The 27,087-nt window shown below is 47.3% G+C and overlaps 1 protein-coding gene across 2 annotated transcripts in view; it reads left to right on the forward strand.

Moving 5' to 3' along the window:
* The window catches only part of Nxn (nucleoredoxin), a 137,771-nt gene extending 111,117 nt beyond the window's left edge, over positions 1 to 26,654 (forward strand). Inside the window, exons 2-8 of one of the 2 annotated variants that reach the window (XM_070027418.1) lie at positions 3,022 to 3,139; positions 5,088 to 5,221; positions 5,620 to 5,720; positions 7,142 to 7,248; positions 19,770 to 19,949; positions 21,591 to 21,715; positions 25,074 to 26,654. In XM_070027418.1, the coding sequence (XP_069883519.1) occupies positions 3,022 to 3,139; positions 5,088 to 5,221; positions 5,620 to 5,720; positions 7,142 to 7,248; positions 19,770 to 19,949; positions 21,591 to 21,715; positions 25,074 to 25,256 (948 nt within the window). In that variant the 3' untranslated portion in view covers positions 25,257 to 26,654. The remainder of the gene's footprint in view (positions 1 to 3,021; positions 3,140 to 5,087; positions 5,222 to 5,619; positions 5,721 to 7,141; positions 7,249 to 19,769; positions 19,950 to 21,590; positions 21,716 to 25,073) is intronic. The other variant, XM_070027419.1, reaches the window with a different exon arrangement.
* The last annotated feature ends 433 nt before the right edge of the window (positions 26,655 to 27,087 follow it).

The following is a 27,087-nucleotide window of genomic DNA, read 5'->3' on the forward strand; positions in this document are numbered from 1 at the left end:
TGGTAGACTTGGCATCTTTTACCCTAAGGCACAGAGGTGAGTCATTCTTTAAGCTCAAGATTTTCCCATGTCCAGTCAGAATAAGAAGATCCTCAGGACAGACCTCCATGATTTCTCCATCCTAAAGGGCGCTTTCTGACACAGGCACTGAAACCTGCAGGGCCACAAGCCACAGTGATCATTCTGTGCCATCCACTGTTTTGGAGCCGAGTAACCTTGATGCTGCAGCCTGAAAAAGTCCATGTCAATCATGAACAGAGCTCACTGATGAATAAGTTCCTAAATAAATCATGGTCATATAAAGTTACCGCATGATGGGTTAGTCTATAAAAAGATCCACTCTTTAGTGCCAGTTTTGAGTCCAAATGCAAAATTTCCACTAAATCAGTGGGACTCCACCAGGAAACAAAGATGTGATGGATAAGACACATGCCAAGACCCACGCACTATCATCCTAGACCCCATAAAAAAGAACCCCATCTAGGGAGGAGGGAAGTTAAGGGTTGTACAAGTTAGTTTCTTAGTTCTCCAAAGAAGGTTATGAGAGAAAAGATCAATCTTGTTTGGCTGGGAGTATAGTATGGCTCAAATAGTAGAACACCTGTCTGGCAAGCGAAAGGCCCTGAGTTCAAACCCTAATCATATAAATACATTGCATGTGTAATCTGGGTGCCTACAATCGAACCACCCTATTGTAATCATGTGGTACCTGCCACCTTTCTATTTAAGGCTCACAGGCTGCAGTTCGCTTTAGGAAACATTTAGTTACTCAAAAAGAATTCTCTTCAAAGTGTTCTTTTTACTTGTCTGAACCCCAGGGAGGATATGATCCTAATAATCCTTGAATAATACACAGGACCAAGGAAAATTTCTTCTAAGAAAGCAAAGATCATTTAACCTTAGAGCAACAAATGTGTTCCTGGTTCTTTTGATTTCAGTTTTTCAGATATTGTCCCAAGCTTTGTCCAGGCTGGCCTGGGACTGCCATCCTTCATCCTCTGCCTCCTGAGTGGCTTTACTTCTTATGATGTAGACCACTACCCTCAGCTTACCTATTGAGATGGGGTCTTTGTAACTTCTTTCCTTGGCTGACCTCAAACCCCAATTTTCCTAACCTCTCTCTCCTGAAGTTGCAGCTTGCAACCGCAGGCATACCCCACTACATCTGGCCCTTCTACATCAAAATCTTGAGGAAAATTGTCTATGATCATTCCTTCAGCCCCTTCAGCCATATATATATATATATATATATATATATATATATATATATATATATATATATATATGGCTTTTCTTGCTGTTCTCCTCTTGATGGGTCCTATTTGGCAAGAGGGCTCCAGTTTGGGACAGGCCCCCTTGGGGCACATACTGGAAAGGACTGTGCCTATTCCTCCTCCTGTACCATTGACTTCCCCTAACCCCATTGACACTGTGCAGCAGCATCTAACACCATTGCCTGCTCTCTTCTCTCCACCCTCCATGCCTTTCTAGCACCCCTCAGCCCTCGGTGTCTGCAGTCACTGACTGTGCCCTGTGATCTCTTCCTCAGTCATGTCCCCTCCTAAAACATCTAGTCACTAATGATCCTTGATTTCTATCTCCAGACCTTCCTCTCTCCAGAGTCTAGATTCATAAATCCTACGTACCTACTTGAAATCACTTGTATGTCCAATGGACACCTCAAGGCCAACCCATCCAGGCCAGCCCAAGCAGAAAAGTCTGGAAGACCCTATTGCAACAGAAGAAACTGAATATGACAGTGTATGCCTGCCATGCCAGCTAAGTGGAGCTGTAGCTCAGGTGGTAGGTAGAGAACCCAGGCCCTGAGTTTGACCAGAGGAGACACACACACACACACACACACACACACACACACACACACACACACACACACACACACACACACACACACACACACACACACACACACACACACACACACACACACACACACACACGAAAGGACTGATGGAAACAGAAAACAACCTAAGTTGGGCTCTGGTCTAGCCCAATGATGTAGCACCTACCTAGCAAGCACAGGGCCTTGAGTTCAAAACCCAGGACTGCCAAAAATGGTCTAAGCTTTCCCTAAGTGGTGAATCATGGATGGGTGACTTAGAATTTTTTTTTTACTGTAATGTTTGTAAGTTACTGTAGTTTTTATTTTTTTTCCAATGATGACTTCTCTCCCCTCAAGAATTATTTTTAAACCATAATTATAGTTGTCATCTTAGTTTTTCCTTCCTTCCTTCCTTCCTTCCTTCCTTCCTTCCTTCCTTCCTTCCTTCCTTCCTTCCTTCCTTCCTTCCCTCCCTCCCTCCCTCCCTCCCTCCCTCCCTCCTTCCTTTTCTTCTCCTTTGCACAGCTAATTATTGGCTCTTATGCCAGTGGCAGGACAATTTTACTTACTGTTGAATCTTTCTCTTGAGAATATTTGGTCTGGATCGTGAATCACACCTCTGTGGAGTGACAGTACTAGTCATTGCAAACTGTCTGCCAGGGCCCATCCAGTTTGAGACAGGCCTCCTTTCCTGCCAAGAAACAGGTATCTATAGGCAGGGAAACCTACTGTTTCTTGGCAGGTGCTCTGCCTCCTCCCTTGCTGCTTAGGGTGACACAGTCATGCATGCCTTACCCTCTGCTTCATTCAGCCTGCCTCTTGAGGCCCGTTGCCCTCGGACACCTCCTTGCCCTCTCCTTCCTGTGCCCAGGAGTAGCCATGTTGTTCATGCTTTTCAGAGAGTATGCCCATGAGGGAGATGGGGAGAAGCATGATCCTCCATCACCTTTGTCATTACCTGAACCTGGGTGGGACTTGCACTCTACAGACCACAGGGACCATGTGAGATTGTAGTTAACCCGTTCCTTTGCCCAGCAGCCCAGCTTTGGGACAGTTATTCCTTTATTTATATACTCCATTGCGTTCTCATGCATCCTTCTTGGGGCCCACGGAACTTGAAAGACCTCCACAAGTTGATTTGATTGGGCTTTACTTACATTCTTTAACTTTTCTTTTTACAGCTGAAACTTTGGAACAAATACCGAATTTCCAACATTCCATCACTCATTTTCCTAGATGCCACCTCTGGAAAGGTTGTGTGCAGGAACGGCCTCCTGGTGATCCGAGATGACCCAGAAGGTAAAGCCCTGCTGTGTTCTTCTGTGCTCTAATCCCCAGACTCCCCCACTTACCAGCCCTGGCCTCCTCCTCCTTGTTGGTGGAGAGGATGCTAGTGTGATATACATAAGTGGTTGAGTTGGCTGGCTAGGGAATGCTGTCTTGATGAAATGATGGTATTCTCCTGGTCATGGTTAAGATTTTTAAAGGGATCCAAATGTCCCTCCTGGGGCCTTTAACTCATGGGCAGAAGCAGATGGAGTCTGGAAAAGGAAGTTCAGCATGGAGGGCCGAGGAGTATGTTGAAAAGCGCAAGAACCCAGACACTGACCTCTTGTGCTGTTTCAGCAGTGGCTGACACTTGGCAGCTAGAGGCAGGCAAAGAGGAGGGTTTGTTTTTCCTCTTTAAATATAGCTGTCACTCATCTGAAATGCTTGAAGGAAGAAATAGTTTGAATTTTGAAGTTTTTCAGATTTGAAGTATTTGCAGAGACTATCAGTTGAACATCCTTCATCTGAGAAATCTGGAATCTGAAATATTAAAACTTTTTGAGCGCTAGCGTGGCTTTTGAAGTTTTAGATGGCTCAAGCCTATAATCCTGCCATTTTGGGAGGCTGAGATTCCAGAATCAAGGTTCAAAGTCAACCTAGGAAGACAAATCAGTCTCAGATTGAACCAGCCAAAAGCCAGCCAGAAATAGAGGTATGGCTGGAGTGGTAGAGTACAAATTGTGAGCCTGATTGAGAGCCAGTTCAAGCCCCAGTGCTGGCAGAATACACATGAAAATAGGTTTTTGACCTGAGGATTGGGGATTAAAGGTGTTCCATCTGTCTCACCACAGCAAAGTCACAGTCCCTTTGTGGCTCTCCTGGCTTTGTGCCAAATGCACCTTATTTCTTGGTGCTGCCTAAGTCCTACAGACTTGCTGGCCAGCTGGCCAATGCTGCACACTGAGGAGGCTGCTCTGACCTCTGCCCAGTGGCTGACAAGGATCTGCTCTTGTCCATGCGTATTGAAGTGACAAGAGATCTCCCTTCTCCCACCAATCGAGTTAGAACTGAAGCCCTGGTCAGCCATTTCCCCAGAAAAAAACAAAACACAAAAAAACTTCCCAGGTAGAAAAATTTACCCTCTGTAAAAACCAGGGCATGATGGAACCAACTCCTTTGCAGGTTTAAGTGCTGATCCCTTTAACATACAGTCTTCCCTCCCCTCTGACTGTTTTAACAACAGTCCTACTCCTCCCCGCTCCAGAGAGGTTTGTATTCTTTTGTTTCATGGTGGGCTTGCCACCTGCTTTTAACTGGTCCCTGCCTCTCTCTTCCATCTTCTGCCCATCCCCTTGGGCAATTTTGAGGCAGTGGGCCTCGGACCACCCAGTGAGAAAATACTGCTGTGTTGTGCTGGGAGCCTATTATTTACTCTCCTGTCTGGAGTTTAAATGTCTCAGAATATGTCCAGCATAGAGGATAGGAAGGTTTCACTCTACCATTCATGAAACTTAAGTTCTTACTTGGTTCCCTAAGTCCCAGCCCAGATCCAAATCTCTGGGAATCAGGCCCCAAATGCATTCTATTTTGAAGTTTCCCCAGTGGATTCAAGTGTGCAATCAGACTTAAGAACCACTAAGATGCCGGGACTGGGATTGGCTTACCTCCTCTGAGTTACCTGTGGAGTCTGTTCTGTTTGTTTCATTGTACATCTGAAGCCTTCCTTCTGCATCCCAAGATGGCCCTTAGGAGGTGGGTTTTGTGCTCATCCAGGCCAGGGACCACTGTTTCAAGGGTAGCAGGGCTTGCTTGGCTTTGGATGAGTCCCCACTTTGGTTTCCTTGTTAACTGAGGGTCCTGTGACTGTCTTTACAAATGTCATCTGATCATGGGGTTGCACCTGCAGCCAGAAGGCTTTCCCAGTCCCAGGCTATCACAAAGAGCCTTGACATTCTTGCCCTCTGTTGCCTTGTTTCAGGTCTGGAATTCCCTTGGGGACCTAAGCCCTTCAGGGAAGTCATTTCCGGGCCCTTGCTTAGAAATAACGAGCAGTCGTTGGAGAGCAGCAGTCTGGAGGGGTCTCACGTGGGAGTCTATTTCTCCGCACACTGGGTGAGTGTTTGGTCCCTCCCTAGTTCAGGCAGAAGGATGCACCAAGCCTTCCTATGGTTGGCTTCGGGAGATGTAAACACTTGGCAGGTATTCCCTGGCCTTCTTGTCCTCTGCACCTTGTTGATAGGCAATAAGCACTTTATGAACAATGACAGCAGCAAGACAATGACTTCTCCAGCCCATTCTGATGAGCTTCTCTAAGAGTCCCTAAGGAACTATACTAACTGCTGCCTCCTGACATACCGTATGGGCTGGGCAGAGCCTGGGCTGGATGCTCCCCAAGAAGAGAGATGAGCTTATTTTCTTCTCTTATGAACTGAGTCTTCAGGTTAGTCCTACTTGGGTCTTGCTTATCTGGCCCCTGATAGCACATCATTGGTCCTGCTCTTGTCTTTCAGTGCCCACCCTGCCGAAGCCTCACCAGGGTGCTGGTGGAATCCTACCGGAAGATCAAGGAGGCAGGCCAGCAGTTTGAGATCATCTTTGTTAGTGCAGACAGGTAATGTGTGCCAATGAAGTGACTGTCCTGTAACTGCTCCAGATGTGGTTAGCACTCATACCTTTTGCCTCACATTGCTTACTTTCTTGTTGTGGAGCATGGAGGGTAGGAGATGGGATTATTGGCAGAGGGGCCAATACATTTCATGTCAGACTCATTTAATTGTCTGAAGGGAGCCTAGAAAAACCTCTTACTGCTGGAAACACTAAACATATCCCAGTCCAAGCCTGGATTATTTGAGATTAGGATGTGTTTTCCATTTTATTCCATTTCTAAATCATGAGGAAAAGATATAGAGGGGTATGGAAGAGAGCCACAAACTAATGCAATGTGACATCTATCTTGGATGGATATGCAATCATTTTCTTAGCTCTGGTAGCTCTGGTCACACACTCTGGCTAGAACCATTTGGACCTGAATGGATAAATAATCACAAAAACAAGGGTGGAGGGTGGGGGATGTTCTTCCCTGTGGAAGTCAAGTCCTTTCGGTCTTAGTTTCACCCACTTCTTTCCTCCTGTCCTGTTTTACTCATCAGTGAGCATCCTTTAGCTCAGAACTCTGGCCTCAATCCAGACTTCGTTGCCAGATGCTTCTGCCTCCTAAGGGCCCTGTTCACAGGAGGATCTCTGAGATGCCAGCACACCAGAGGCCTTTTGCCCATTACTGTGTCCTGTTGAACTTCCCATGCTGTTAATTACTTTGTGGTCCTGGGGAGTGGGGGCGGAGAGGAGGTGGGCCCCCGCAAGCCTGATGGCATGCCACATGGCACACACATTTTTAGAAAGCTTTAAATAGCTTTCCAGTTTAAATCACCTTTATTGAAATCTAATTTCAACACCATACATTCTATACATTTTAACTAAACTGTTTTATCTACTGTGTCTACCCTTGTAATCAACACCCACAAGGTTCCTCTGTACTCCCTTCTTGATCATTCCCCACCCTCGAGCCCAGCCCCAGGGAGGCTCTGATTGGCTATTACTTGAGTAGATTGGTTTTCCCTGGAGTTCCTAACACATGCAATCATACACTTGGTTTTAAATGTATGATCCTGTACATATCACAGCTCCCTATGCAAATTTGAAATCATGCGGCATGGGGCAGTGTGTACTTCTAAGCTCACTGTAAAAGTTGGCCTGTCTGTGTTGAGAAAGGAAAGTTGGGCATGAGTGTAGTTGTCTGGACACAGGTGAGGACATGACTCACTGGCCACTTTCCTTTGGCACTGCCTGCAATGTGGAGGCCTTTGCTTCTTGGTGAGTACCAGAATGGACAGGATAGCACCATCCATGGTCTGACATCAGAGGAAGCACCAGAATTAGGAATTCTGACATAGCAACCTGGGAAACTGGTGAGAGGACCAGGTGGTGGTTGCACACTGGATAATTGTGCCTTGTTTTCCATCTGTCTCCCTGTAGATCAGAGGAGTCGTTCAAACAGTATTTCAGTGAGATGCCCTGGCTCGCTGTCCCCTACACCGATGAAGCCCGGCGGTCACGCCTCAACCGGCTTTATGGAATCCAAGGTAGGCATCCCAGGCCCTGCTCCCATGGGGCTTCTTAGATGATAACCTGGACTCATCACACCTTTGGTTCCTTTTTGCAGAAGAACACTTCTATTTCCATAAGTGTTCACATTCCTCACCATCTTAAAAATTACTTGAGATAAGTTTTATGGTATGTAACTTACACCTCATTCTAACTGCTTGCTTTTTTGTTTTGTTTTTAAGTACTCTCCTGGTTAGATAACTGCTTCTCACCTGTGGCAGGGTGACTTCTGATATGCGTAGGCATCGACCATATACTTCAAAATGACTTGGCCAAAACTCTGTCGCAGTGGTCTTACTTCCATACGGACCGAAGAGTGATCTTTGGTCCCATCACTTAGTCTTGAGCCTCAGTTTCTTTCTCTGGAAAGTGGGAATGATGAACCTCTGACAAAGAATCTCTAGGAAGCTGGGCACTGGTGGCTCATACCTGTAATCCTAGCTAGTAAGGAGGCTGAAATCTGAGAATTGCAGTTCGAAGCCAGCCTGAGCAGAAAAAGTCCTTGTGAGACTCATCTCCACTCAAAAACTCGAAGTGGAGCTGTGGCTCAAAGTGGTAGAGCACAAGCCTTACAAACACTTTTCCTGTTCCCAAAGCATCATGGTTGGAGCTGAGTAAGAATCACCTTTCGGGGGAGGAAACTTCCTGAATGATGAGAACTAGGACTTTGAATACTAATGGTGGTATTCTTCAGACATAATGATTATAGAGAAACAAACTAGATTCTTTTTCTTTTTTATGTGAATACCTCCTTTCCAGACTTCGCTTTTTCTTGATGCAGTACTTAATTGCCAGTGTAAGACTCAAATTAGGAGTGTAAGGAGTGGGGAGGGAGAAATTTAATAGTAGAGAGCTTGCCTACATTCCATCCCAGCACCCCTCTTGCTTTGTCCTTTCTCGTGTGGGATTTCACTTCTTCACCCCCAAAATGACTCTGGAATAACTTAGACATGGCTGCCTTCATAACTGTTCGGTGGGAAAAGGAGTTCCTTCCATCTAGCCTAACCCACCAGGCTATGTCACAGGCTCCGTTGCTGGCTTATGGCTGGCTAGGCCCCAGGTCTTTCCTAAGTGTTAATATGACTTTGGTGCCATAGTTTGGTGCAGCTGTGCCCTGCCTCATCTGATGAACCTGGATTTTTACACTTGGCCTTCTAACAGTACTGTGACACCCTGGCTTTTTGCAAAAATCATACACACCAACAGGTGTCCTTTATGTGTGACCTCTCTGACTCCTAACAGGTTCCTGGGCCATGGTGTGGGCACACTTCTTCTCCTTACAGCCTGTGTAGGGGTGTGCAGATGTGCATAAACAGACTCTGGTGCAGTTGAGCTTTGGAACACTCATAAATGACTGATGCCACCACCTTAATATAGGTTCAGCACTGGCCCTGCCCTACTACTGAGTGGCCTCGAGCAAGTCACTGAAGCTTTCTTTTCTCAATAAACTTGGACATTTCAGTGTTGGGCACAGAGAAAGAACATTACAGATATTTGTTGACTAACTCAGAAAGGGGAAAAAAAGGAAAAATCTGATCTTACACTTTTTGAAAAATAAGCCGGGTGCTGGTGGCTCACACCTGTAATCCTAGCTACTCAGGAGGCTGAGATCTGAGGATTGCTGTTCAAAGCTACCCAGGCAGGAAAGTCCGTGAGACTCTTATCTCCAATTAAGCACCAGAAAACCAGAAGTGGCACTGTGGCTCAAGTGTTAGAGCACTCACCTTGAGCTGAAGAGCTCAGAGACAGCGCCCAGGCCCAAAATTCAAGCCCCATGACCAACAACAACAAAAAAAGGAATCAGTATCCTTTAAGAAGAGCTTTTTCCAGATAGGATTTTAGAAAGACAGCTAATTTATAAAAATATATGAAGGTAGGGCTGGGAAGGTGGCTCAGTGGTAGAACACTTGCCTTGTATGCCTGAGGTCCTGGGTTCAATTCCTCAGCACCACATAAGCAAAAAGAAAAAAGCTGGAAGTGGCGCTGTGGCTCAAGTGGTAGAGCGCTAACCTTGAGCTGAAGAGCTGAGGGACAGTGCCCAGGCCCAGAGTTTAGGCCCCAGGACTGGATCCCCCCACCCAAAAAAAAAATATATATATATATATGAAGGCAATCTATCCAATACATTTACCAGTATGGATCTGAAAAATATTCAGCATAAATAATTTCATGATTTCAGATGAAAATACTGAATTTGCATCTGTCATATTTGCTTAAAATGATCATCCCATCCCCGTGTAAGGAAGAGAGCAGACTGCTGGTATAGAGTGTGAATCAGGACAACTGTTGGTAAGAGAAATTTGGCAACTATACCTCAGCAGCCTTAAAAATCTTCAAAACCCTTAATTTAGAAATCCCTCTTAAAGGAATTTATCATTGGTAAACTAACCTACAGTACCTAGTAAAAGTCAAGCTTCTCTGAGCAGGTAATGGGTTTATTTTGTTTGTTTCTTTGTTTACTTTTGGGAGCAGTACTGAAAATCAAACCTAGGGCCTTATATATGTTGGGCAAGCATTCTACCATTCAGCTATATACTCTCTGTACTTATTATTTAGGATGTGAATGCAGGGCCTTGTGCTTTCTAGACAGGCACTCCACCGCTTGAGCCAGCCCTTTCTTGCTTCTAGTTATTTTCAGATAGGGTCTCTTCTCTTGTTTTTGCTTGAAGCCAGCCTGGACCTTGATCCTCCTAACTATGCCTCTCAAGTAGCTGGGACCAGAGGCATATGCTACCAGTGCTCAGCTTGTTTATTGAGATGGAATATTACTAACTTACTGCCTGAGTTGGCCTTAGAACCGCTGTACTTAATGTTCTCTGCCTCTTAGATAACTGTGGTTACAGGTGTGAGCCACTACTCCTGGCCTTTTTTTTTTTTTTTTTTGGTCATGGGGCTTGAACTCTGGGCTTGGGTGCTATCCTTGTGCTCTTCAGCTCAAGGTGAGTGCTTCACAGCACCACTTCCAGTTTTCTGGTGGTTAATTGGAGATAAGAGTCTCACGGGGGCTGGGAAGGTGGCTCAGTGGTAGAGTGCTTGTCTTGCATGCCTGAGGCCCTGGGTTTGATTCCTCAGCACCACATGAGCAAAAAGAAAAAAGCTGGAAGTGGCGCTGTGGCTCAAGTGGTAGAGTGCTAGCCTTGAGCTGAATGGCTGAGCGACAGCACCCAGGCCCAGAGTTCAGGCCCCACAACCGGACCAAAAAAAATAAATAAAAGAGTCTCACGGACTTTTCTGCCAGGGCTGGCTTTGAACCGTGATCCTCAGATCTCAGCCTCTTGAATAGCTAGGATTACAGGTGTGAGCCACCGGCGCCTGGCATCTGGCCTATTTTTTATATTCATACTTTATTTTTTGGTGTTAAGGATCAAATCCAGGGCCTCATGCATGCTAAACATGTGCTATACACTGAGCTATACCCAGTACCAGGTTAGTTGTGTGTGTGTGTGTGTGTGTGTGTGTGTGTGTGTGTGTGTGTGTGTGTGTGTGTGTGTATGAATCTTTTATATACTTTGAATTTCATTGTAGGCCACAATTCTTTGCTTTTAGCCCCTAGAAAAGTCATCTGAATTTGCAAGCACCTTTAGCAATTTTACAAAGCTTACCATTTCTGTGCATGACCTTGACCCTAGCTTTGTTCCTTTCCTTCTGCTTTCCCCTCAGGGCAATGTTTTCATCTATTTTTATTGGATTATATCATGCATTTTTAAGCTTCCTGAACTTTTTTTCTTTTTTGAAGAGTGGAGATAACAATATAAAAGGTGATTTAAATGCAAGGATTCTGTCTTCTGATGTAACTGACCATTTGTACTCTCTGCCTTGAGCTGGAAACTTGTGGCAGAAGCAATGCTAGCCTCTCGGACTGAATCTTTTTTTTTTTTTTTGGCTAGTCTTGGGACTTAAACTCAGGGCCTGGGCACTGTCCCTGAGCTTCTTTTGCTCTAGCGCTCTACCACTTGAGCCACAGTGCTACTTCTGGCTTTTTCTGTTGATGCGGTCCTGAGGAATTGAATCCAGGGCTTCATGTCTGCTAGGCAAGCACTCTACCACTAAGCCACATTCTCAGCCCTCAGATTAAATCTTAAAGTCAGATACCCCAAGTGTGCATAGATTTCTGGGTGCCTCCAAAACGTGAATGCCATGAGTTTGATTTCTGTTTCTAAATATAATTCTAGATTTTTTCAGGTTTGAATGATCCCTACTTTTTAAGGGAATAATTGCATTATTTTGGAAGTATCTTCTCCACACATCCAGGTTGTAGAAGGCTAGCAGTCAGGCCAGTGGTGACCTATCTATTCATAGTGCTGTGTCCTTGCTCATACATAGAATGGGTCTGGTCACTGTCAAAATTTTGCCCCTCCCATTCCTGACTCAAGTGCTATCATTTCTGCACTTCCTGGGGTCTTGGAAGCTAGCAGCTTCCTCCAGGGCTTGATTAGATTTTGCTTTTTCTTGCCTCTACAGATCATTACCTGTCTTTAGTCTAGTCAAACTGCCTTTGAACCGAAGGGGCTGTAAATTCTTTCATAGTCATCATAGCATTATAAAATAAGTACTTCTGATTGAATTCTTAAGCTTTTGTGTGACTCTTTGGTTAAAATTTCCAATTAGCCAGGCACTGGTGGCTCACGCCTGTAATCCTAGATACTCTAGAGGCTGAGAGCTGAGGATCACAGTTCAAAGCCAGTCTAGCAGGAAAGTTCATGAGATTCCAATTAACTATCAAAGAACTAGAAGTGAAGCCGTGGCTCAAGTGGTAGTATGCCAGCTTTGAGCAAAAAACAAAACTAAGGACATGTAGACACCGGTGGTTAACACCTGTAATCCTAGCCACTCAGGAGGCTGAGATCTGAGAACTGCGGTTTAAAACCAGCCCAGGCTCTTATCTCCAATTAACCAGTAAAAGCCAAAAGGGGAGCTGTGGCCCAAGTGGTAGAGCACTAGCCTGGAGCACAAAAGGTTAGGGACAGTGTCCAAGCCCAGAGTTTAAGCCCCAAGACTGGCAAAAAAACCCAAAAAACCCAAAACAAAAACCTAAAGGACAATGCCTTGGCCCTGAGTTCAAGCCCCAGTACTACCCAAAGAAAAAGTTTTCAGGGCTGGGAAGGTGGCTCAGTGGTAGAGTGCTTGCCTTGCATGCATGAGGCCCTGAGTTCAATTCCTCAGCACCACATACACAGAAAAAGCCAGAAGTGGCTCTATGGCTTAAGTGGTAGAGCACTAGCCTTGAACTGAAGAGCTGAGGGACAGTGCCCAGGCCCAGAGTTCAAGCCCCATGACCCAAAAAAGAAAGGAAGGAAGGAAGGAAGGAAGGAAGGAAGGAAGGAAGGAAGGAAGGAAGGAAGGAAGGAAGGAAGGAAGGAAAGTTTCCAAAGCCATTCAAAAAAAGTTTCCAAAGCCATTGTGTGTGCACGCACCCTTCCCCCCCCCCCCCCCCACACACACACAGTCTTGAGTGTGTGGTCCATGGGGTTATGTGTCTTCTGGCCATGTTCCTGTGTACAGGGCACTGCCTCCACTTTGGCCTCTAGCATCTGTTCTTTTTTTTTAATATTTTTTTATTTTTTATTGTAAAGATACTATACAGAGGGTTACAGTTACATGAGTAAGGTAATGAGTACACTGCGTATTGAGCATTGTTACCCCCTCCGTTGTTTTCCCCCTACCATCCTTTCCCTCCCTACCTTCCCCGAGGTTTTTTTTTTTTTTTTTTTTTGATTGTGATTAAGTGATTACATAATTTCCCGAATTTCACAGTATTGTGGAATTTAACGTCACAAGTTCATTCTAACTTTCCTGGAGCAAATTGTCTATCACAGTCTATAACATACAACGGTGTACACAAATATACCATACATGTGATCAGCAGCATGGGGTTATTTAGTAGTGGCTCGACCAGATGAGTGGGAGTTCTTTGTTTCTTGAGTCCTGTTAGTTTTGTCGTATCACCTAACATTTTGGATTTAGCATCCACTTATCAGGGAGACCATGTACCGTTTGTCTCTTAGCTCTTGGCTTACCTCGCTCAAAATGATTTCTTCTAGCTCTATCCATTTCCCTGCAAATGCCATTATTTTGTCCTTTCTAATGGCTGCATAATATTCCATTGTGTATAGATACCACAATTTTTGGATCCATTCATCTGTGGTGGGGCATCTGGGTTGTTTCCATATCCTAGCTAGTGTGAACAGTGCTGCAATAAACATGGAGGTGCACGTGCCCTTGTATATTGGTTCCTGTTGTTCAGGGTAGACTCTAGCATCTGTTTTGACAAAGTTGCTTTACAGAACAGTACCAGAGTGCTCTTTAGCCTGCACCCAAGCTTAGATGCCTCCACCTGGCCTGTTTGCACCTCCCAGAGTGGAAGATATCTGACTAGATACTTGCTCATGGCTTCCTGGTGTGTGTCCTAGCAGGCTTGGATGAAAATACATAATACCAGAGGAACCTGCCCTCCGCTGAGCCTGTTGAGAGCAGAGCTTAGAGTGTCCTTAGATTGTAGTGTCACCACACAACATGGCTTCCCAAATGCTCACAGCATGTTGAGGTATCCTGGGGGGATGACGCCCTTGAGGCTGTGCCTTTCCAGTCACTTCTTTTACAGGGCGGCAGCAGCTGCTGCAGGCCTGGAGGATGAGTTTGCCTCAGGCTGAAAGGACTAAAAGAGCAGTTCTTATGGAGGGATCGGAGGGGGGGGGGGGCTACACTCACCCAGGACCTGACATTTGACTTCCATCCATCTCCTTAGACACCCCCCAGGGTGAAGTTGGCTTATCCTGGTCACAGAGCCTTTCTCCTCCCAGTGCTTTGTGCACGCTGGGGAATTTACAGCCCTATAAGCTGGTTAAAAATGCCTTTCTAGGGAGACCACTTAGACACACTTGGCAAAAATAATCCCATCAGCCATAGTCTAAGCCATCCTGGCTGTCAGAGAACACCCTGTTCTTTGCAGGGAGGCCTAGCGCCCTTTCCCTCAAGCTAGGAGTCCCTGGAAGGTTTTGTTCTCCTTTCTTTCCCTGCCCCAGTCTTTGGAAGCAGAGGCTTTGGCCTGATGGCTGGGAGACCATAGTGTGGGGCCTTTACGCCAGCATCTGCTCTGTTTCTCTTTCCGTCTTGTTCTGTCCTTCTTCCACTCTTTCCTGTCCCCTTCCCTTTTCCCATTCCTCTCCATTTCTTTGCCCTCTTTCTTGACTCTTTCAAAAAAGGGATTTGATACAGCATCAGTAGAAAATCGGTGAAAACGAGACTTCTGGAGCTTGCAATTTTCAGTCAGTACAGATCAACTGACTGATTCTGGCTGTTTCTGTGACCAAATCTCAGTATTCAAGGTCATGGCATAGGCTATGTGGAGCTGGCCCTGCTGGCCGGTGAGGGCAGCCTTGGGCTGCCTGAGAATCTACTGAGGGACCTTGGAGTTTTATTTTGTGTGTTGCATTTAATTGTGAAAACGTGAAAGAAAAAAAAGCAAGAAGTAACAGAATAATGTAATAAACATCCATGTAACTTCACACCCAGAATTTACATTTGTGCTCAGATATTTAAAATGTAATCAAAGCTAGGTGCTGGTGGTTCACACCTGTAATTCTAGCTACTTAGAAGGCCGGGATCTGAGGATCATGGTTCGAAGCCAGTCCAGAAAGGAAAGTCTGTGAGACTCCAGCAAGAAAACAGAACTGGAGAGTGCCAGCCTTGAGTGAGACAGCACACGGTCTCTGAGTTCAAGCCCCAGTACCCATGCCCTCCACTACATATACACACACACATATGTACATATATACCTGTATATACATATATATAATCAAATAAGCACTAGGCCCTGTGTTCAATCCCCAGAACCATCCCCCCACCCCCTCCCACAAAATAAAGAAAAGACACAAAGACAAATATAAGTGAACGGGAGCATGACAGACAAAGATGAGAGCCATTTCCTCACCTGCCCTCCTCCTACCTCTTGCCTGAGGACACCACCATACATTTAATATGTAACTTCATAACCTGTTTCCACATTTCCCTGCATATATATGAATCTATGAATAATATATAGTTTTGTTCAATGTGTCTTTTAGAAGCATTCGTAAAATGCTGTCATGTTGTAATGAATACCATTTTGCAACTTGCTTTTCCCACTGTTATGTTTTTTTAGGTTTATCCTTGTTGATATTTACTTCTATCTTAATTTCTTTTTAGAGGTGGAAAACATTCCATTGTATGACTGTACCAGTCGCCTTAACTGTTCCACTGTTGATAGACAGTGATGGGTTCTGAATTCATAAGAATATGGCTGTACATGTGTTCGTGCCTATCTCCTGACACAGGTTTGCTGGCCAGTTCAGAGGTCCAGACCTATTCTTTTGACCTCTCTTGGGTTTCTCTGAATTTCTTCACCCAACCAGATGGTTTCTTCCTCAGCTGGAAAAGGAAGAGGCAAAAGGGGAGAAGTAATCTAATGAATGGGACTGGCAATAGATGGGCTGAGACCTGACTTTATTGTTGTGTATTTGTCATCTGTACCCCCAGATCTACTGCTCTTCACTCCCGCATTTTATGTTAATCCCTGTGTTTGACAACACTTAGGAACATCTAGGTAGGCAGAGTGGTACACACCTGTCATCCAGGTATGTGGGAGGCTTTGAAGTACCTTCATAACCTGTAGTTGAAGTAGGTTGAAGTAGGAGGATTGCAGTCCAGGCTGGCCTGGACAAAAATGCAAGATCCTATCTGAAAAATAACTGAAGTGAAAATAACTGTGAGAGTGATTTAAGTAATAAGTGCACGTCCACCAAGTTGAGGTCCTGAATTCAAGTTCCAGTTTTACCACCCCCAAAAAATCCAAGTTTATTTGTATTTTGTCTTACCAACATTCCTGCCTTACCTGCACCATTGCTTCCACTTTCTGAGTTCCTTTTGTCTCTGTCCATATGCATACATGCTCACACATGGTTGTAATGTATGCATAGCACTGAACTCTGCACCACTTCCTTAATAATATACTACGCCCTGCTGAGTTAAAAGACAAAAAATGTATACTGAAGCCCATTTGCATATGGCCACAGTCTTTCATGATCGTTTTCATGATGACATAATATTGTCCTGCACTTGCTTTTCTAGGATCTATCGTTCCTCCCAGTTCTCTTTCCAGCTCCCAGCAATCTTTGGGAAATGGTTCCCAGCCTCTTCAGATCATACAGGATCCACATGCACAGAGATCTGGCTACAGCTCTACCTGGATCTTTCCTCCCCTCCCCTAGACCCTGGACAATTTTAGCTTCTTTGCTGTAACCAACTCACTCCCGTCACATCGCTACACAGCCATTTCCCTAGCATTAGAGAAACAACCAAACTAAACCAGGCGATGTCTCAGAACATGTTACTGCCACACATACTCACAGATAGGTTCCTGGACCCCAGGAGGAAGGTTTGGAACTGACTGCAGAGGCCTTATTCTCTCTTCTTTGTGCTTTGAGGGAGATGGTAATAGAGAGGATTCTGAGGTATCATTTTAGGGCCAGCTCAGTTTCCCAGAGCCTGGGGCTTTGGCTGAGCCCTTTCTGGGGACATAGAATATATGATCTAAGCCCAAAAGTGAAAAAATGACACAGGTAAAAGTACACCAGCCCAGTGCAGGTGTGGTACACATCTGTAATCCCAGCTGCTCAGGAAGCAGAGTCAGGAGGATTTCAGAGGAGAGCCCAAGTAAAGTTACTGAGACTTTATCTCAAAAACAAGCTGGGCATGGTGGTTCACACCTGTGGTCGCAAAAACTTGGAAGACTAAGGTAGGATGATAGCAATCAGAGCCCAGCCTGGGAAAAGTTACCCTGAGATTCTGTCTGAAAAATAAACTAAAACCAGAAGGGCTCGTAGTATGGTTCATATGGTAGAGTGCTTGGCTAGCAAGTGCAAGACCCACATTTGGCAGGCAGCACCCTCCTAGGACTTTCCTTGTCTCTCCCTTAGTATTAGCTAATGTCTTCCAGCCCACCCAGAGTTTTTGTCACTTTCAATAGAACAAAGCCCCAGTCTTTATTTTCTGCCTTCTCATGAGTCACATTGTCAGCTCACAGGGGACTTTTATTTTCTTTGTACCAGTCCTGTCCCTGAACTTCTTTTTTTTATGTGTGTGTCTTCATGGGGCTTGAACTCTGGGCCTGGGCGCTGTCCCTCAGCTCTTCAGCTCAAGGTTAGTGCTCCACCATTTGAGCCACAGTGCCACTTCCAGTTTTCTGGTAGTTTACTGCAGATAAGAGTCTCACGGCCTTTCCTGTCTGGGCTGGCTTTGAACCATGATCCTCAGATCTCAGCCTCCTGAGTAGCTAGGATTACAGGTGTGAGCCACTAGCACCTGGCTTCCCTGAACCTTTTTACTCAAGGCTAGAGTTCTACCACTTGAGCCATAGCTCTACTTCTGGCTTTTTGATGGTTAATTGGAGATAAGTCTCACAGACTTTGTGCCTGGGCTGGCTTTGAACCATGATCCTTAGATGTTATCCTCTTGAGTAGCTAGGATTATGGATGTGAGTCACTGGTGCCTGGATTACAGGTGACTTTTTAGAAAAAAAACAAAAACCAGATACTGGTGTCTCCCACCTGTAATCCTAGCTACTTGGGAAGCTGGAATCAGAAGACTAGTGATTCAAGGACAACATGGTCAGAAAAGTTCCCAAGACCCCTTTCTCAATTCATGTTACACACAGTGGTAGGAATCTGTCATTTCAGGAAACCTAAAATAAGTGGATCATGGGCCAGGCATGCTCCTAGGCAGCAAGCAAAACCCTATCTCAAAAATAAACAGTGCAAAAATGTGCTCCACTTCTGGTTTTCTGGTGGTTTATTGGAGATAAACGTCTCATGGACTTTCCTCTCTGGGCCAGCTTTGTACCATGATCCTCAGATCTTAGTCTCCTAAATTTCTAGGATTACAGGTGTGAGCCATTGGTGCCCAGCATCTATCAAAGGTTTTTGGAGGTTGGGATGTGCCCCTAGCTGGCTTTGATGTCTCCTGCTCCGTGCTCTCTTCAGGCCACATACTCTAGTCCAGCCCCTGATCTTAGGAAGGAGACACACTCGATGTGGGCTTAGGCCTCTAGGGGACCAGAATGGCTAGGACTGCAAGTCCTCAGGTGACCTGTTCATTGCCACACACATCTTTTAAAGCCCCAGGGGTGTGCAGGCTCGTGTGTGTGTGTGTGTGTGTGTGTGTGTGTGTGTGTGTGTGTGTGTGTGTGTGTGTGTGTGTGTGTGTGAGAGAGAGAGAGAGAGAGAGAGAGAGAGAGAGAGAGAGAGAGAGAGAGATGTGAGAGATGTGAGAGATGTGGTGAGGGAATGGCAGTCCTCAGGAGCCCATTTCCCTCAACCTGTTCCTGACACGTCCAGCCACTTCTTCTAATAGCTGTGAACATAATGGATTCGTTTATTCCTTTTGAAGACTGGCCCACCACCACATGCCTGCTGGGTTGGCTGCCTCGGCAGGTTACAAAGCTCCAGGGCCATATTTCTGGTACCTCGGTGTCCTCCCCCATGGAGAAGTAAAATGTCAGTGGAGCAAATTACTGACCGAATACTTTGGAATCTATAAATATTAAATTGCCTTGGCTTTCATATAAAATTCAGGCTCTGGTCTGCCCCAAAGGAGAGGTGCCTGGATAGTTCTAAGATGACTGGGGGAAGTAGGGACCTGCTGCCAGTGGAGAGACAGGTGTCCCCAAAGGGCGGGGCCGAGGCTGACTCTGCTCGATCGAGGGCAGCCCTGGCTGCAAATTCAGATGCACCCGAACCCAGGATGGAGTTTTTCTCAGGTTGCTCTTTGGAGTCGCATGGGGTTTGCACATGCTCTCTCTGAGGACTTGTCCCCGTGTGTGCGTGTGTGCGTGTGTGCGTGTGTGTGTGTGTGTGTGTGTGTGTGTGTGTGTGGTCTCCCCACACCACACATCGCTGGTGGGACAGTGATGGGGACTGCACAGGGCCTGCCTACTGCTCTCTGGCAGCCAGCTGGCCTCCTCCCCTGCCTTCCTGTTGGCTTCGCCCCAGGCTGTCTTACTGTTGGTGGTGGGTCTTGTGCCCCTGTGAGTTCCACCTAGAATCTGTTGCTGATGAGGCAGCAAGTACTCGGTGGGCACATCTGTGTGTGTGTTACATCACCGTGGGTGGGGGCAGCAGGAGTGGGGAAGGAATGGAGCCTAGGGCTCTGTGCATGCTAAGCACTCTACCACTGAGCTAGCCCCCAGCTACTGTGCTCTCCATGGAGTGGGTAAGGGTGCAAACTACAGTACCTCCACAGTGCACCTGAAGACACTAAGGCCCATGCAGGTGGAGTGACTTGCAGGGTGCCATGCACACCTCAGCCAGTTCCATCACTAGTCCATCCACGGTTCAGCCTGGATCCAGCCCAGGACTTTCAGACTCCAGGCCTGGTTTCCTCATTGATGATGTGTCCCTGCTGGCTGCCTCTTGCCTCTCACCTCCCCTAGGCCAGCAGCCAAGCTCTCTCTCTGTCTCTTTTGCAGGCATCCCCACGCTCATTGTGCTGGACCCACAGGGGGAGGTGATCACGCGGCAGGGGCGGGTGGAGGTGCTCAATGATGAGGACTGCAGGGAGTTCCCGTGGCACCCCAAGCCTGTGCTAGAGCTCTCCGACTCCAACGCAGTGCAGCTCAATGAGGGCCCCTGCCTCGTCCTTTTTGTAGGTATGGAGCCCAACAGGGTCCTCTGCGGGGGAGGGGGGATGGGGGGGGAAGACATCCAGGATAGACCTCACCAGTGTGTCTGTCCCACAGCCTCCAGCCACTCACAAAGCTAAGCCTGGGCCTTTGTCTCCTTTTCAGCCTTGCTTTTGACCCCAATGATTTATTCATGGATCTCCCCCTGTGGGAGGTGGTCTGGGAGCTGCGCTGCCCTGCTTTCCTTCCTTGTTGCTCCTGACTGCCAGCTGGGCCGAATAGGTCAGGGCTGGAGGATGCCCCTAACCCCCATGAACAGAGTCATTGTTGAAAGGAGTGGGCCTGCTCACCTCGCAGCTGCTGGAAGCTGGACCCCCTCTGGCCAATGCTCACCCTGCTGCTTCTGCCCTCCCCTGTGCTCTCCTGAACTGCCTTAGTGGCTGCCAGCACTGGCTTAGGCCACATGCCTGGCTCTTCCCCGCCTCAGTGGCCAAGTTTACCTCTCAGCTGGGTGGGCGTGCTCAGCCTAGAGTCGACAGCCCACGGGCTGCTTTTGCTGGCCAAGAGCCACCTTGCCCTTTGCCCTGGGACTTCTCCCTTCCAGCTGAATGGCTATACTCAGACTGTGAATAAGATGCACCATGCCAGCTTCAGAGAGGACTAGGTGCAGCATATCAGCCCATTCTCTGAGGTCTTTTGGGAGCAGGGTTGCCAATAAGCAGGCCCAAAGGAACTTTTCCCCCCATGCCAGTGTCATGGCTTGAACTCAGAGTTTTGTGCTCTTGCTTGGCTTTTCTACTCACTACTGGTACTCTACCACTTGAGCCATGCCTTCAGCCTGTTTTTTTTCTGATTATTTTGGAGATGGAGCCTAGTGAACTTGGCTGCCTGGCTGGCTTTAAACTACTATCTTCTGATCTCTCCTGAGTAACTAGGGTTACTAGGATTACAATGCCCTGAGAATTCTGGAGTGTGTTCCCTGTCTGTGTACACCACAGGCCTCTTGAGCATTATAATATTCAGGGTAGAATCTGCTGGAGCCTGCTCTCCCCTCTCCTGCTTTTGTCCCTTGGGCGTGACCCTAGATCTTGGCTACAGGTTTCAGTAGTATGAACCTGGTATTCTGGGTGTGGCTGCTTCTCTGGGTGTGCCAGATCCACGTTCTCTGCAGTTAGCCTTCCCCAGTCCAGATGGTTTGGCTGCCAGCTGTGAAGGTGGCATTTGAACATCTGTGGCTCTCCCATCACCACCATTGCCAGCCAAACCAGTCCTCACCCTTCCAGTTCTTCTGCCATTCCCAGTGGAAACCAGAAATCCCAAGTCATGACTCCTTAGTCTATGATCGACAGAAAAGCTACCAGGGACCTCAGGTTCTGACATGGGGAAAGCCCAGTTTCTAGGGTGCATTTGTGAAGATTTCACTGGTAAAGGCTGTCTACTGGGGGACATTAGGACTACTCAGCAGGTGAGCATGCCAGCCATGTACTGCTTGCTTTGCTGCTTGTACATGCGTGTCCACTCAGCTGTGTGCAGGAAGATGCTGTGCCTAAGGAAGTTCACTTGCGTTCTGGTGCAGCTCAGATGGGCATTTCTGCTGCTCAGGCTTATTTGGGTGGATGGGGTCCCACCTTTTCACAACCTAGTATCTTTTCTCTTTTCCCCTCACAGATTCTGAGGATGATGGAGAGTCTGAGGCAGCCAAACAGCTGATTCAGCCAATAGCTGAGAAAATCATTGCCAACTACAAAGCCAAAGAGGAAGAGGCACCTCTTTTGTTCTTTGTTGCCGGGGAGGTGAGTGTGGAGGAAGGATTTGGTCTGGCAGGTCAGTAATACCGGGCTGCAGAAGGTTTGAAGGGACCTCTGGGTCTGTGTTGATTCAGCTACAGACACATGAGGAAGGAAAGGTGTGTCATTTAACCATGGAAAACCATTTCCTCCCCTGCTCCTTCCTCTTCTCTTCCTTCTCACTCGGCAGCCTCAGAGCAGGAGGAAGCCCTCCCAGAGCCGCTACCCATCCCAGCTGCAGCCACAAACACCCCCAGTCTGTCCTTATAAGCTTACATGGGACTGGTTAGAACCAGACCCTGGATTCTTTACAGAGTACTAAGCTGGCTAGTCCCTCTGCACCAGCCTGAAAAAAAGGCTTGGACATTACAGGGATCTTGGCTTGGGTCATCACTGGGACCTGCATTCATCCAGCCAGCTCAAGGAATGTGAAGTTGGAGATTGCAGCTTTCTCAGTCTCTTATATACAAGGTTTCTCTCTCTCTCTCTCCCTCTCTCCCTCTATGTCTCTGTCTCTCTATCTTCTCTCCTCTCTCCTCTCCTCTCATTTGTCCAGTGATATCTCACAGTGTGAAAAAATGCAGGACGTGAAGCGGCGGTCCCTGCACAGGCCCCTGGCTACCCTGCCGCATGATAACCTGTGTCGTGCAGACACCCATGTTCCACAAGATGGCTGTGTTCAGTGGCGCAGGCGCTTTCCTCACTCCCCCTAGAATACACACTTCTGCGCATGCTCACCAGCACTGACAGACACTGAAGCCATCCCTGCCCTTGGCCCTTTTGGGCTGTGCCTCTAGTTAGTTGGTAGGACCTGTGCTCCTTTCATGCTGTTTAAAGCCCAGGAGAGGCACTGAAATACAGGCAGGGGCCAGACACCCTGAGCCACCCATTCATCACCTCCTGAATAGCCGCCCTGGGAGGCCCTGCTGGGCCCCTTGGAGACAGCCCCAATGACCCTGCCCAGCCCTGGGGTGGAGGGAAACAAAGAGGGTTCACAGGCCCTGTCTGGGGCTCACCAGACGCTGCACACAAAGTAGTGAGGCTGTTCTGCATTTATTAAACTCTAACCCCTGGAGAATGGCGCTGAAGAAAAGATGGGTGCAGAAAAGAAAGGCTGAGCTCTGGGTAGGGCGGTGCTTTAGAAGCCTGCCTGAAAAGAAGCATTTGCAGGTTTTCTGTATCCCAGGCACTCAGCCAAGTGCTTCACCTACTCCTCTCTTTTGTACCTCACTTCTCATTGTCCTGCTTCACTGGGAGAAAAGTGAGGCTCCCTCCCTGGCAGGGCTGGAGTGCTGGCCAGTTGCTCACCTCCACAGCATCCCCATGTGCTAGGAGCTGCTGTTAAGTCTGCTGACAAAGGACGGGACCTCGGCTCCAAGAAGTGCCTGGCTAAGGTCACGCAGGAAGTAAGGAGCAGAGGGGGCTGATGGGAGGTCAGTGTGACTCTGGGAGCAGTGCTCCAACACACAGACCCACTCATGAGTAGATGGAAGGGAACAGGAAGGGGCAGAAAGCCAGACAGAGGCCCCTCTGTGCTTCACTGCTCCAGCCCCCACCTGCAGTGCTTCGTGTACACTTCACCCGGCTTTCTCGGGCCAGTTCCCTGTCTAAGGCACCACGGAAAGGAGCTAGGCTGGAACATGGCATTGACTGAGCCCAGGACTCGGGCCCAGGGCAAAGGAGGACCCCTTCTTTTAGTCTTGATTCCATCCCTGGGCAAACAGAAGTTATCCCATCTGACATCTTAATGGACATTAAAGCCATCTCCCTGTGGTTTGCACAGTGGAAGCGCAGGAGGGGAGGCAGTGGGGTGCTTGGCTTCGTCTAGGCCTCCTGGTAGGAACAACATGTACAGTGTTTGTCCAGGTGTCTCTCTTATTTATCATGAAGCTTTTACTAACCCATGTGGAGTGCTTGAATCAAGCAATGAGTGACAAAGATACTGATGCACCCAGCAATGCTGGAAAATCTATGCGCTCTGTGTGTGTGTGTGTGTGTGTGTATGTGTGTGTGTGTGTGTGTGTGTGTCTGTGTGTGTGTCTGTGTGTGTTGGTGGTGGTGGTGGTGTGTGGTGGCGGCAGGTGGGTGGGGCAGGAAGGCTGTGGCATGGGGTGACCATCACCAACAGTCTTCCTTGGCTTTTGTGAAAGTCATTGTTGGTTCGTCTCAGAGCTGTAGATGTTCTGCTCATCTCCATTTACAGCCAGGAATAACCCAACTTTGTTTCTTCAGGATGACTCAAGATTTTTTTTTTTCCACTCAGTTTAAATATTGTGCATTTCAACTGGATGGGTAATATAAAGTCAATTTTCTGTTATCCACCAAGTGAGAGTCGATAGCATGAAAGGTAGCCTCAAATCATTGCTCTCTGACAAAAGCTTTTTTTTTCTTAGGTTTGTGTTTGCTTCTGTATGTCTAAGGCAGTTTCTGATATGAAAACATGCATAAGACAGTGCCAGTTTCCATTGCAGACAAATGCAGTGAACTGGTGTGAACATTCATGCATCCCGGTCTTTCTTGGATCTGGGCTGTGGGAGGCAGTAGGTTGTTTCTGTTTTCAACATTCCAGGTGTCCAAATTAGCATTGCTAATCCACAGTGGAGCTGCAAATAACTGACAGTTGATTGCAAAAATAAGTAGTCAAAGGACTGTGTGTGTGTGTGTGTGTGTGTGTGTGTGTGTGTCTGTGTGTGTGTGTGTGTGTGTGCTGATCCTGGGGCTTCAGGGCCTGGGCACTGTCCTTGAGTATTTTTACTCAAGGCTTTTCCTCTACTACTTAAACCACAGCCCCATGTCTTGCATTTTTGTGGGTAATTAGAGATAAGAGTCTCATGCCCAGGCTGGCTTTGAACCAGTCCTGATCTCAGCCTCCTGAGTAGGATTACAGTTATGGCACCCAGCTTGATACCTCTTTTTTTTATTTTTTGTTGGTTGTTGCCTGAACTCTGGGACTGGGTACTGTCCCTCAGCTCTTTAGCTCAAGGCTAGCACTCTATCACTTGAGCCACAGTGCCACTTCCGGCCTTTTCTGCTTTAGTGGTGCTGAGGAATCAAACCCAGAGTTTCATGCATGCAAGGCAAGCACTCTACCACTGAGCCACCTTCCCAGCCCCCATACCACATATTTAAAAGCAGTGTCTGCTAAGGTTACATCCATGCTAATAAAGATGGCTGGCTTGTGGTTGGGGGGCCTTTAAGGACCCTGTCCAGCTTCTTCCACCTCCAGGAAGGGCTGTCTCCTGCTCCCTACACCAAGAGCCTCTCTCCTTCAGGATGCTTAGAACTGTCCTCTTCCATGTTGTCTGCCTGGCTGGGTCTCTCTGTTTAAAACCTTATGTTTCCTCTCCTTTCTGGTGGCTTCTAGGATGACATGACTGACTCCCTGCGAGATTACACCAATCTGCCTGAAGCTGCCCCCTTGCTCACCATTCTGGACATGTCAGCCCGGGCCAAGTACGTGATGGACGTGGAGGAGATCACCCCTGCCATTGTGGAGGCCTTTGTGAATGACTTCCTAGCAGAAAAACTCAAACCAGAGCCCATCTAGTGGGACTCCGGCCTCTGGAGATGTTATTTAAGACAGTCTTCTCCTCCCCTTCCTTTCCTCCACCCTTGGATTTTTTTCCAGCATATCCTGAATCAAACAATCCGTGTCCAACCTCTCTGTGGTGCCTTGTTTCTGCATTTACTCCTCAGCCAGCACCCAAGGGTGTGAGTCCTCACAGCAGCAGCAGCGGCAGCACCCATCATGTTTGGAGACTGCTTGGGGCTCGTGGGGATGGCATGATTGGCCACAACTGGGACTGCCGCATTCTCTCCAGGTCACTAGCTCTCCATGAAAGACCATAAGTGAGCTGGGACAGCCAATGGGGCTCTGGCTCTGGCTGTGGGGCCAGCATGCACACCCAGAGGCTGAGACAGCAGAAGGGAACTGCTCAGTGACATTTACAGATGCCCATGGAGCAAAGAAAGCGCTATGGCCTCAACAGGCATCATCTGAGAGCATCCTTTTGCAAGGAACATGGTTTGTCTTGGTTGGATGGGAAACAGCAGCTTGTCAGTGGGTTCTTGGTCAGGGGAGCTTCTCCCGCCCCCAATCCAGAAGGAAGCATGTAGGGTGTTATGGTGAGAAAAACAAGCAGCTAAACAAATGATTCATATAGTAATTGCTTACTTTTGTTGGGTTCCTATCATGGGATTAGTTTCTCATTTCTTCTTTTGTTTCCTTCCTTCCTTCCTTTCCCAAGTTGCTGCCTGCTCCTACAAGCAGCTCCCACTATCTTGGGATTTCATTTTTGAATTCTTCCCCTTAGACATCATCCCAGAATTTGGCCCTGAGCTCCTAGAGGAGCACTGCTCAGCCAACACAGACTTGTCTCAACCAGCATTGGGCCAGAGGCCACCAAGTCTCCGTTGATATACCCTTCCCTATTTCATCACCTGTCATTATTCCTTTTCAAAACAGAAAAAAGTGACAAGAACTTAACCAGAAGCCTAGCTTTTCCCAAGATACAGAAGTGCTATATCTTAGACCCGGGCAGGAATGAGAGGACAAGGGGGTATGGCAACTACCTGGAGGCCTTGGATCCCCTTAGTTGGTCCCAAGTAGCTCAGTCTCTTGAGCTGAACTGACTACAAAGAGAAACACCAGTCTATCCGTAGGATTCAGGGTGTTGGGTGTATAGTCTGTCTCAATTAGATGGTGGGACTTTAAACAATCCCAGTTCCTTGCCCTCAGCTCTACTCAGCACTCTGCCAACCCATTTATTTGGAAAATATAGCTTCCTCCAATAAGCTGTTGACACTGTTGTCCCATGCTGAATTGAATTGTTGATTTGTAGCTCAGAGGTGAAAAATTAGTTGGTAATTAGAGTATTTGATGTTGTCAGCCTGAAATGCAATCACCTAGAAAGAAATAAAGCAGGCATCTCTGGATGTTATCATCCACTTGGCTTTTCCTGTCCTTAATAACAGCAATCTTTTTCACCTGATTCTTGCTCATAGGGTGGACAGTGGTGGGGCATGGAAAACCTTGAGAGCGATGTTTCAGCCATCCCAAGAACCGGGACTGGGGATAAAGCAAAGCAGCTAGCTAAGTAGTAGAGCACTTGTCTAGGCATGTGTGCACAAGGCCCTGGCTTCCAAATCATCTTGATTTCCTGATGCCAAGAAGCTTGTTTGAATTGGGTCAGGCACTTCCTTCATGGAGGTCAGGCTATCATGGCTCCTAGCTTCACTTGGCACTTGATGGAGGGTGAATTCTAGGTTTGTGGGCATTTTGTGTAGTTTCCTCTTTCAGGGGAGCTCGGCGCTTGGGACCCGGAGAAGCTGTTAGGGGAACACAAAAAAATCACACATGGATCTCCCTGTGAAGAATG

Source organism: Dipodomys merriami, unplaced genomic scaffold (genome assembly GCF_024711535.1).
Source record: "Dipodomys merriami isolate MVZ:Mamm:240054 unplaced genomic scaffold, mDipMer1.0.p SCAF_19, whole genome shotgun sequence".
Lineage (NCBI taxonomy): Eukaryota > Metazoa > Chordata > Mammalia > Rodentia > Heteromyidae > Dipodomys > Dipodomys merriami.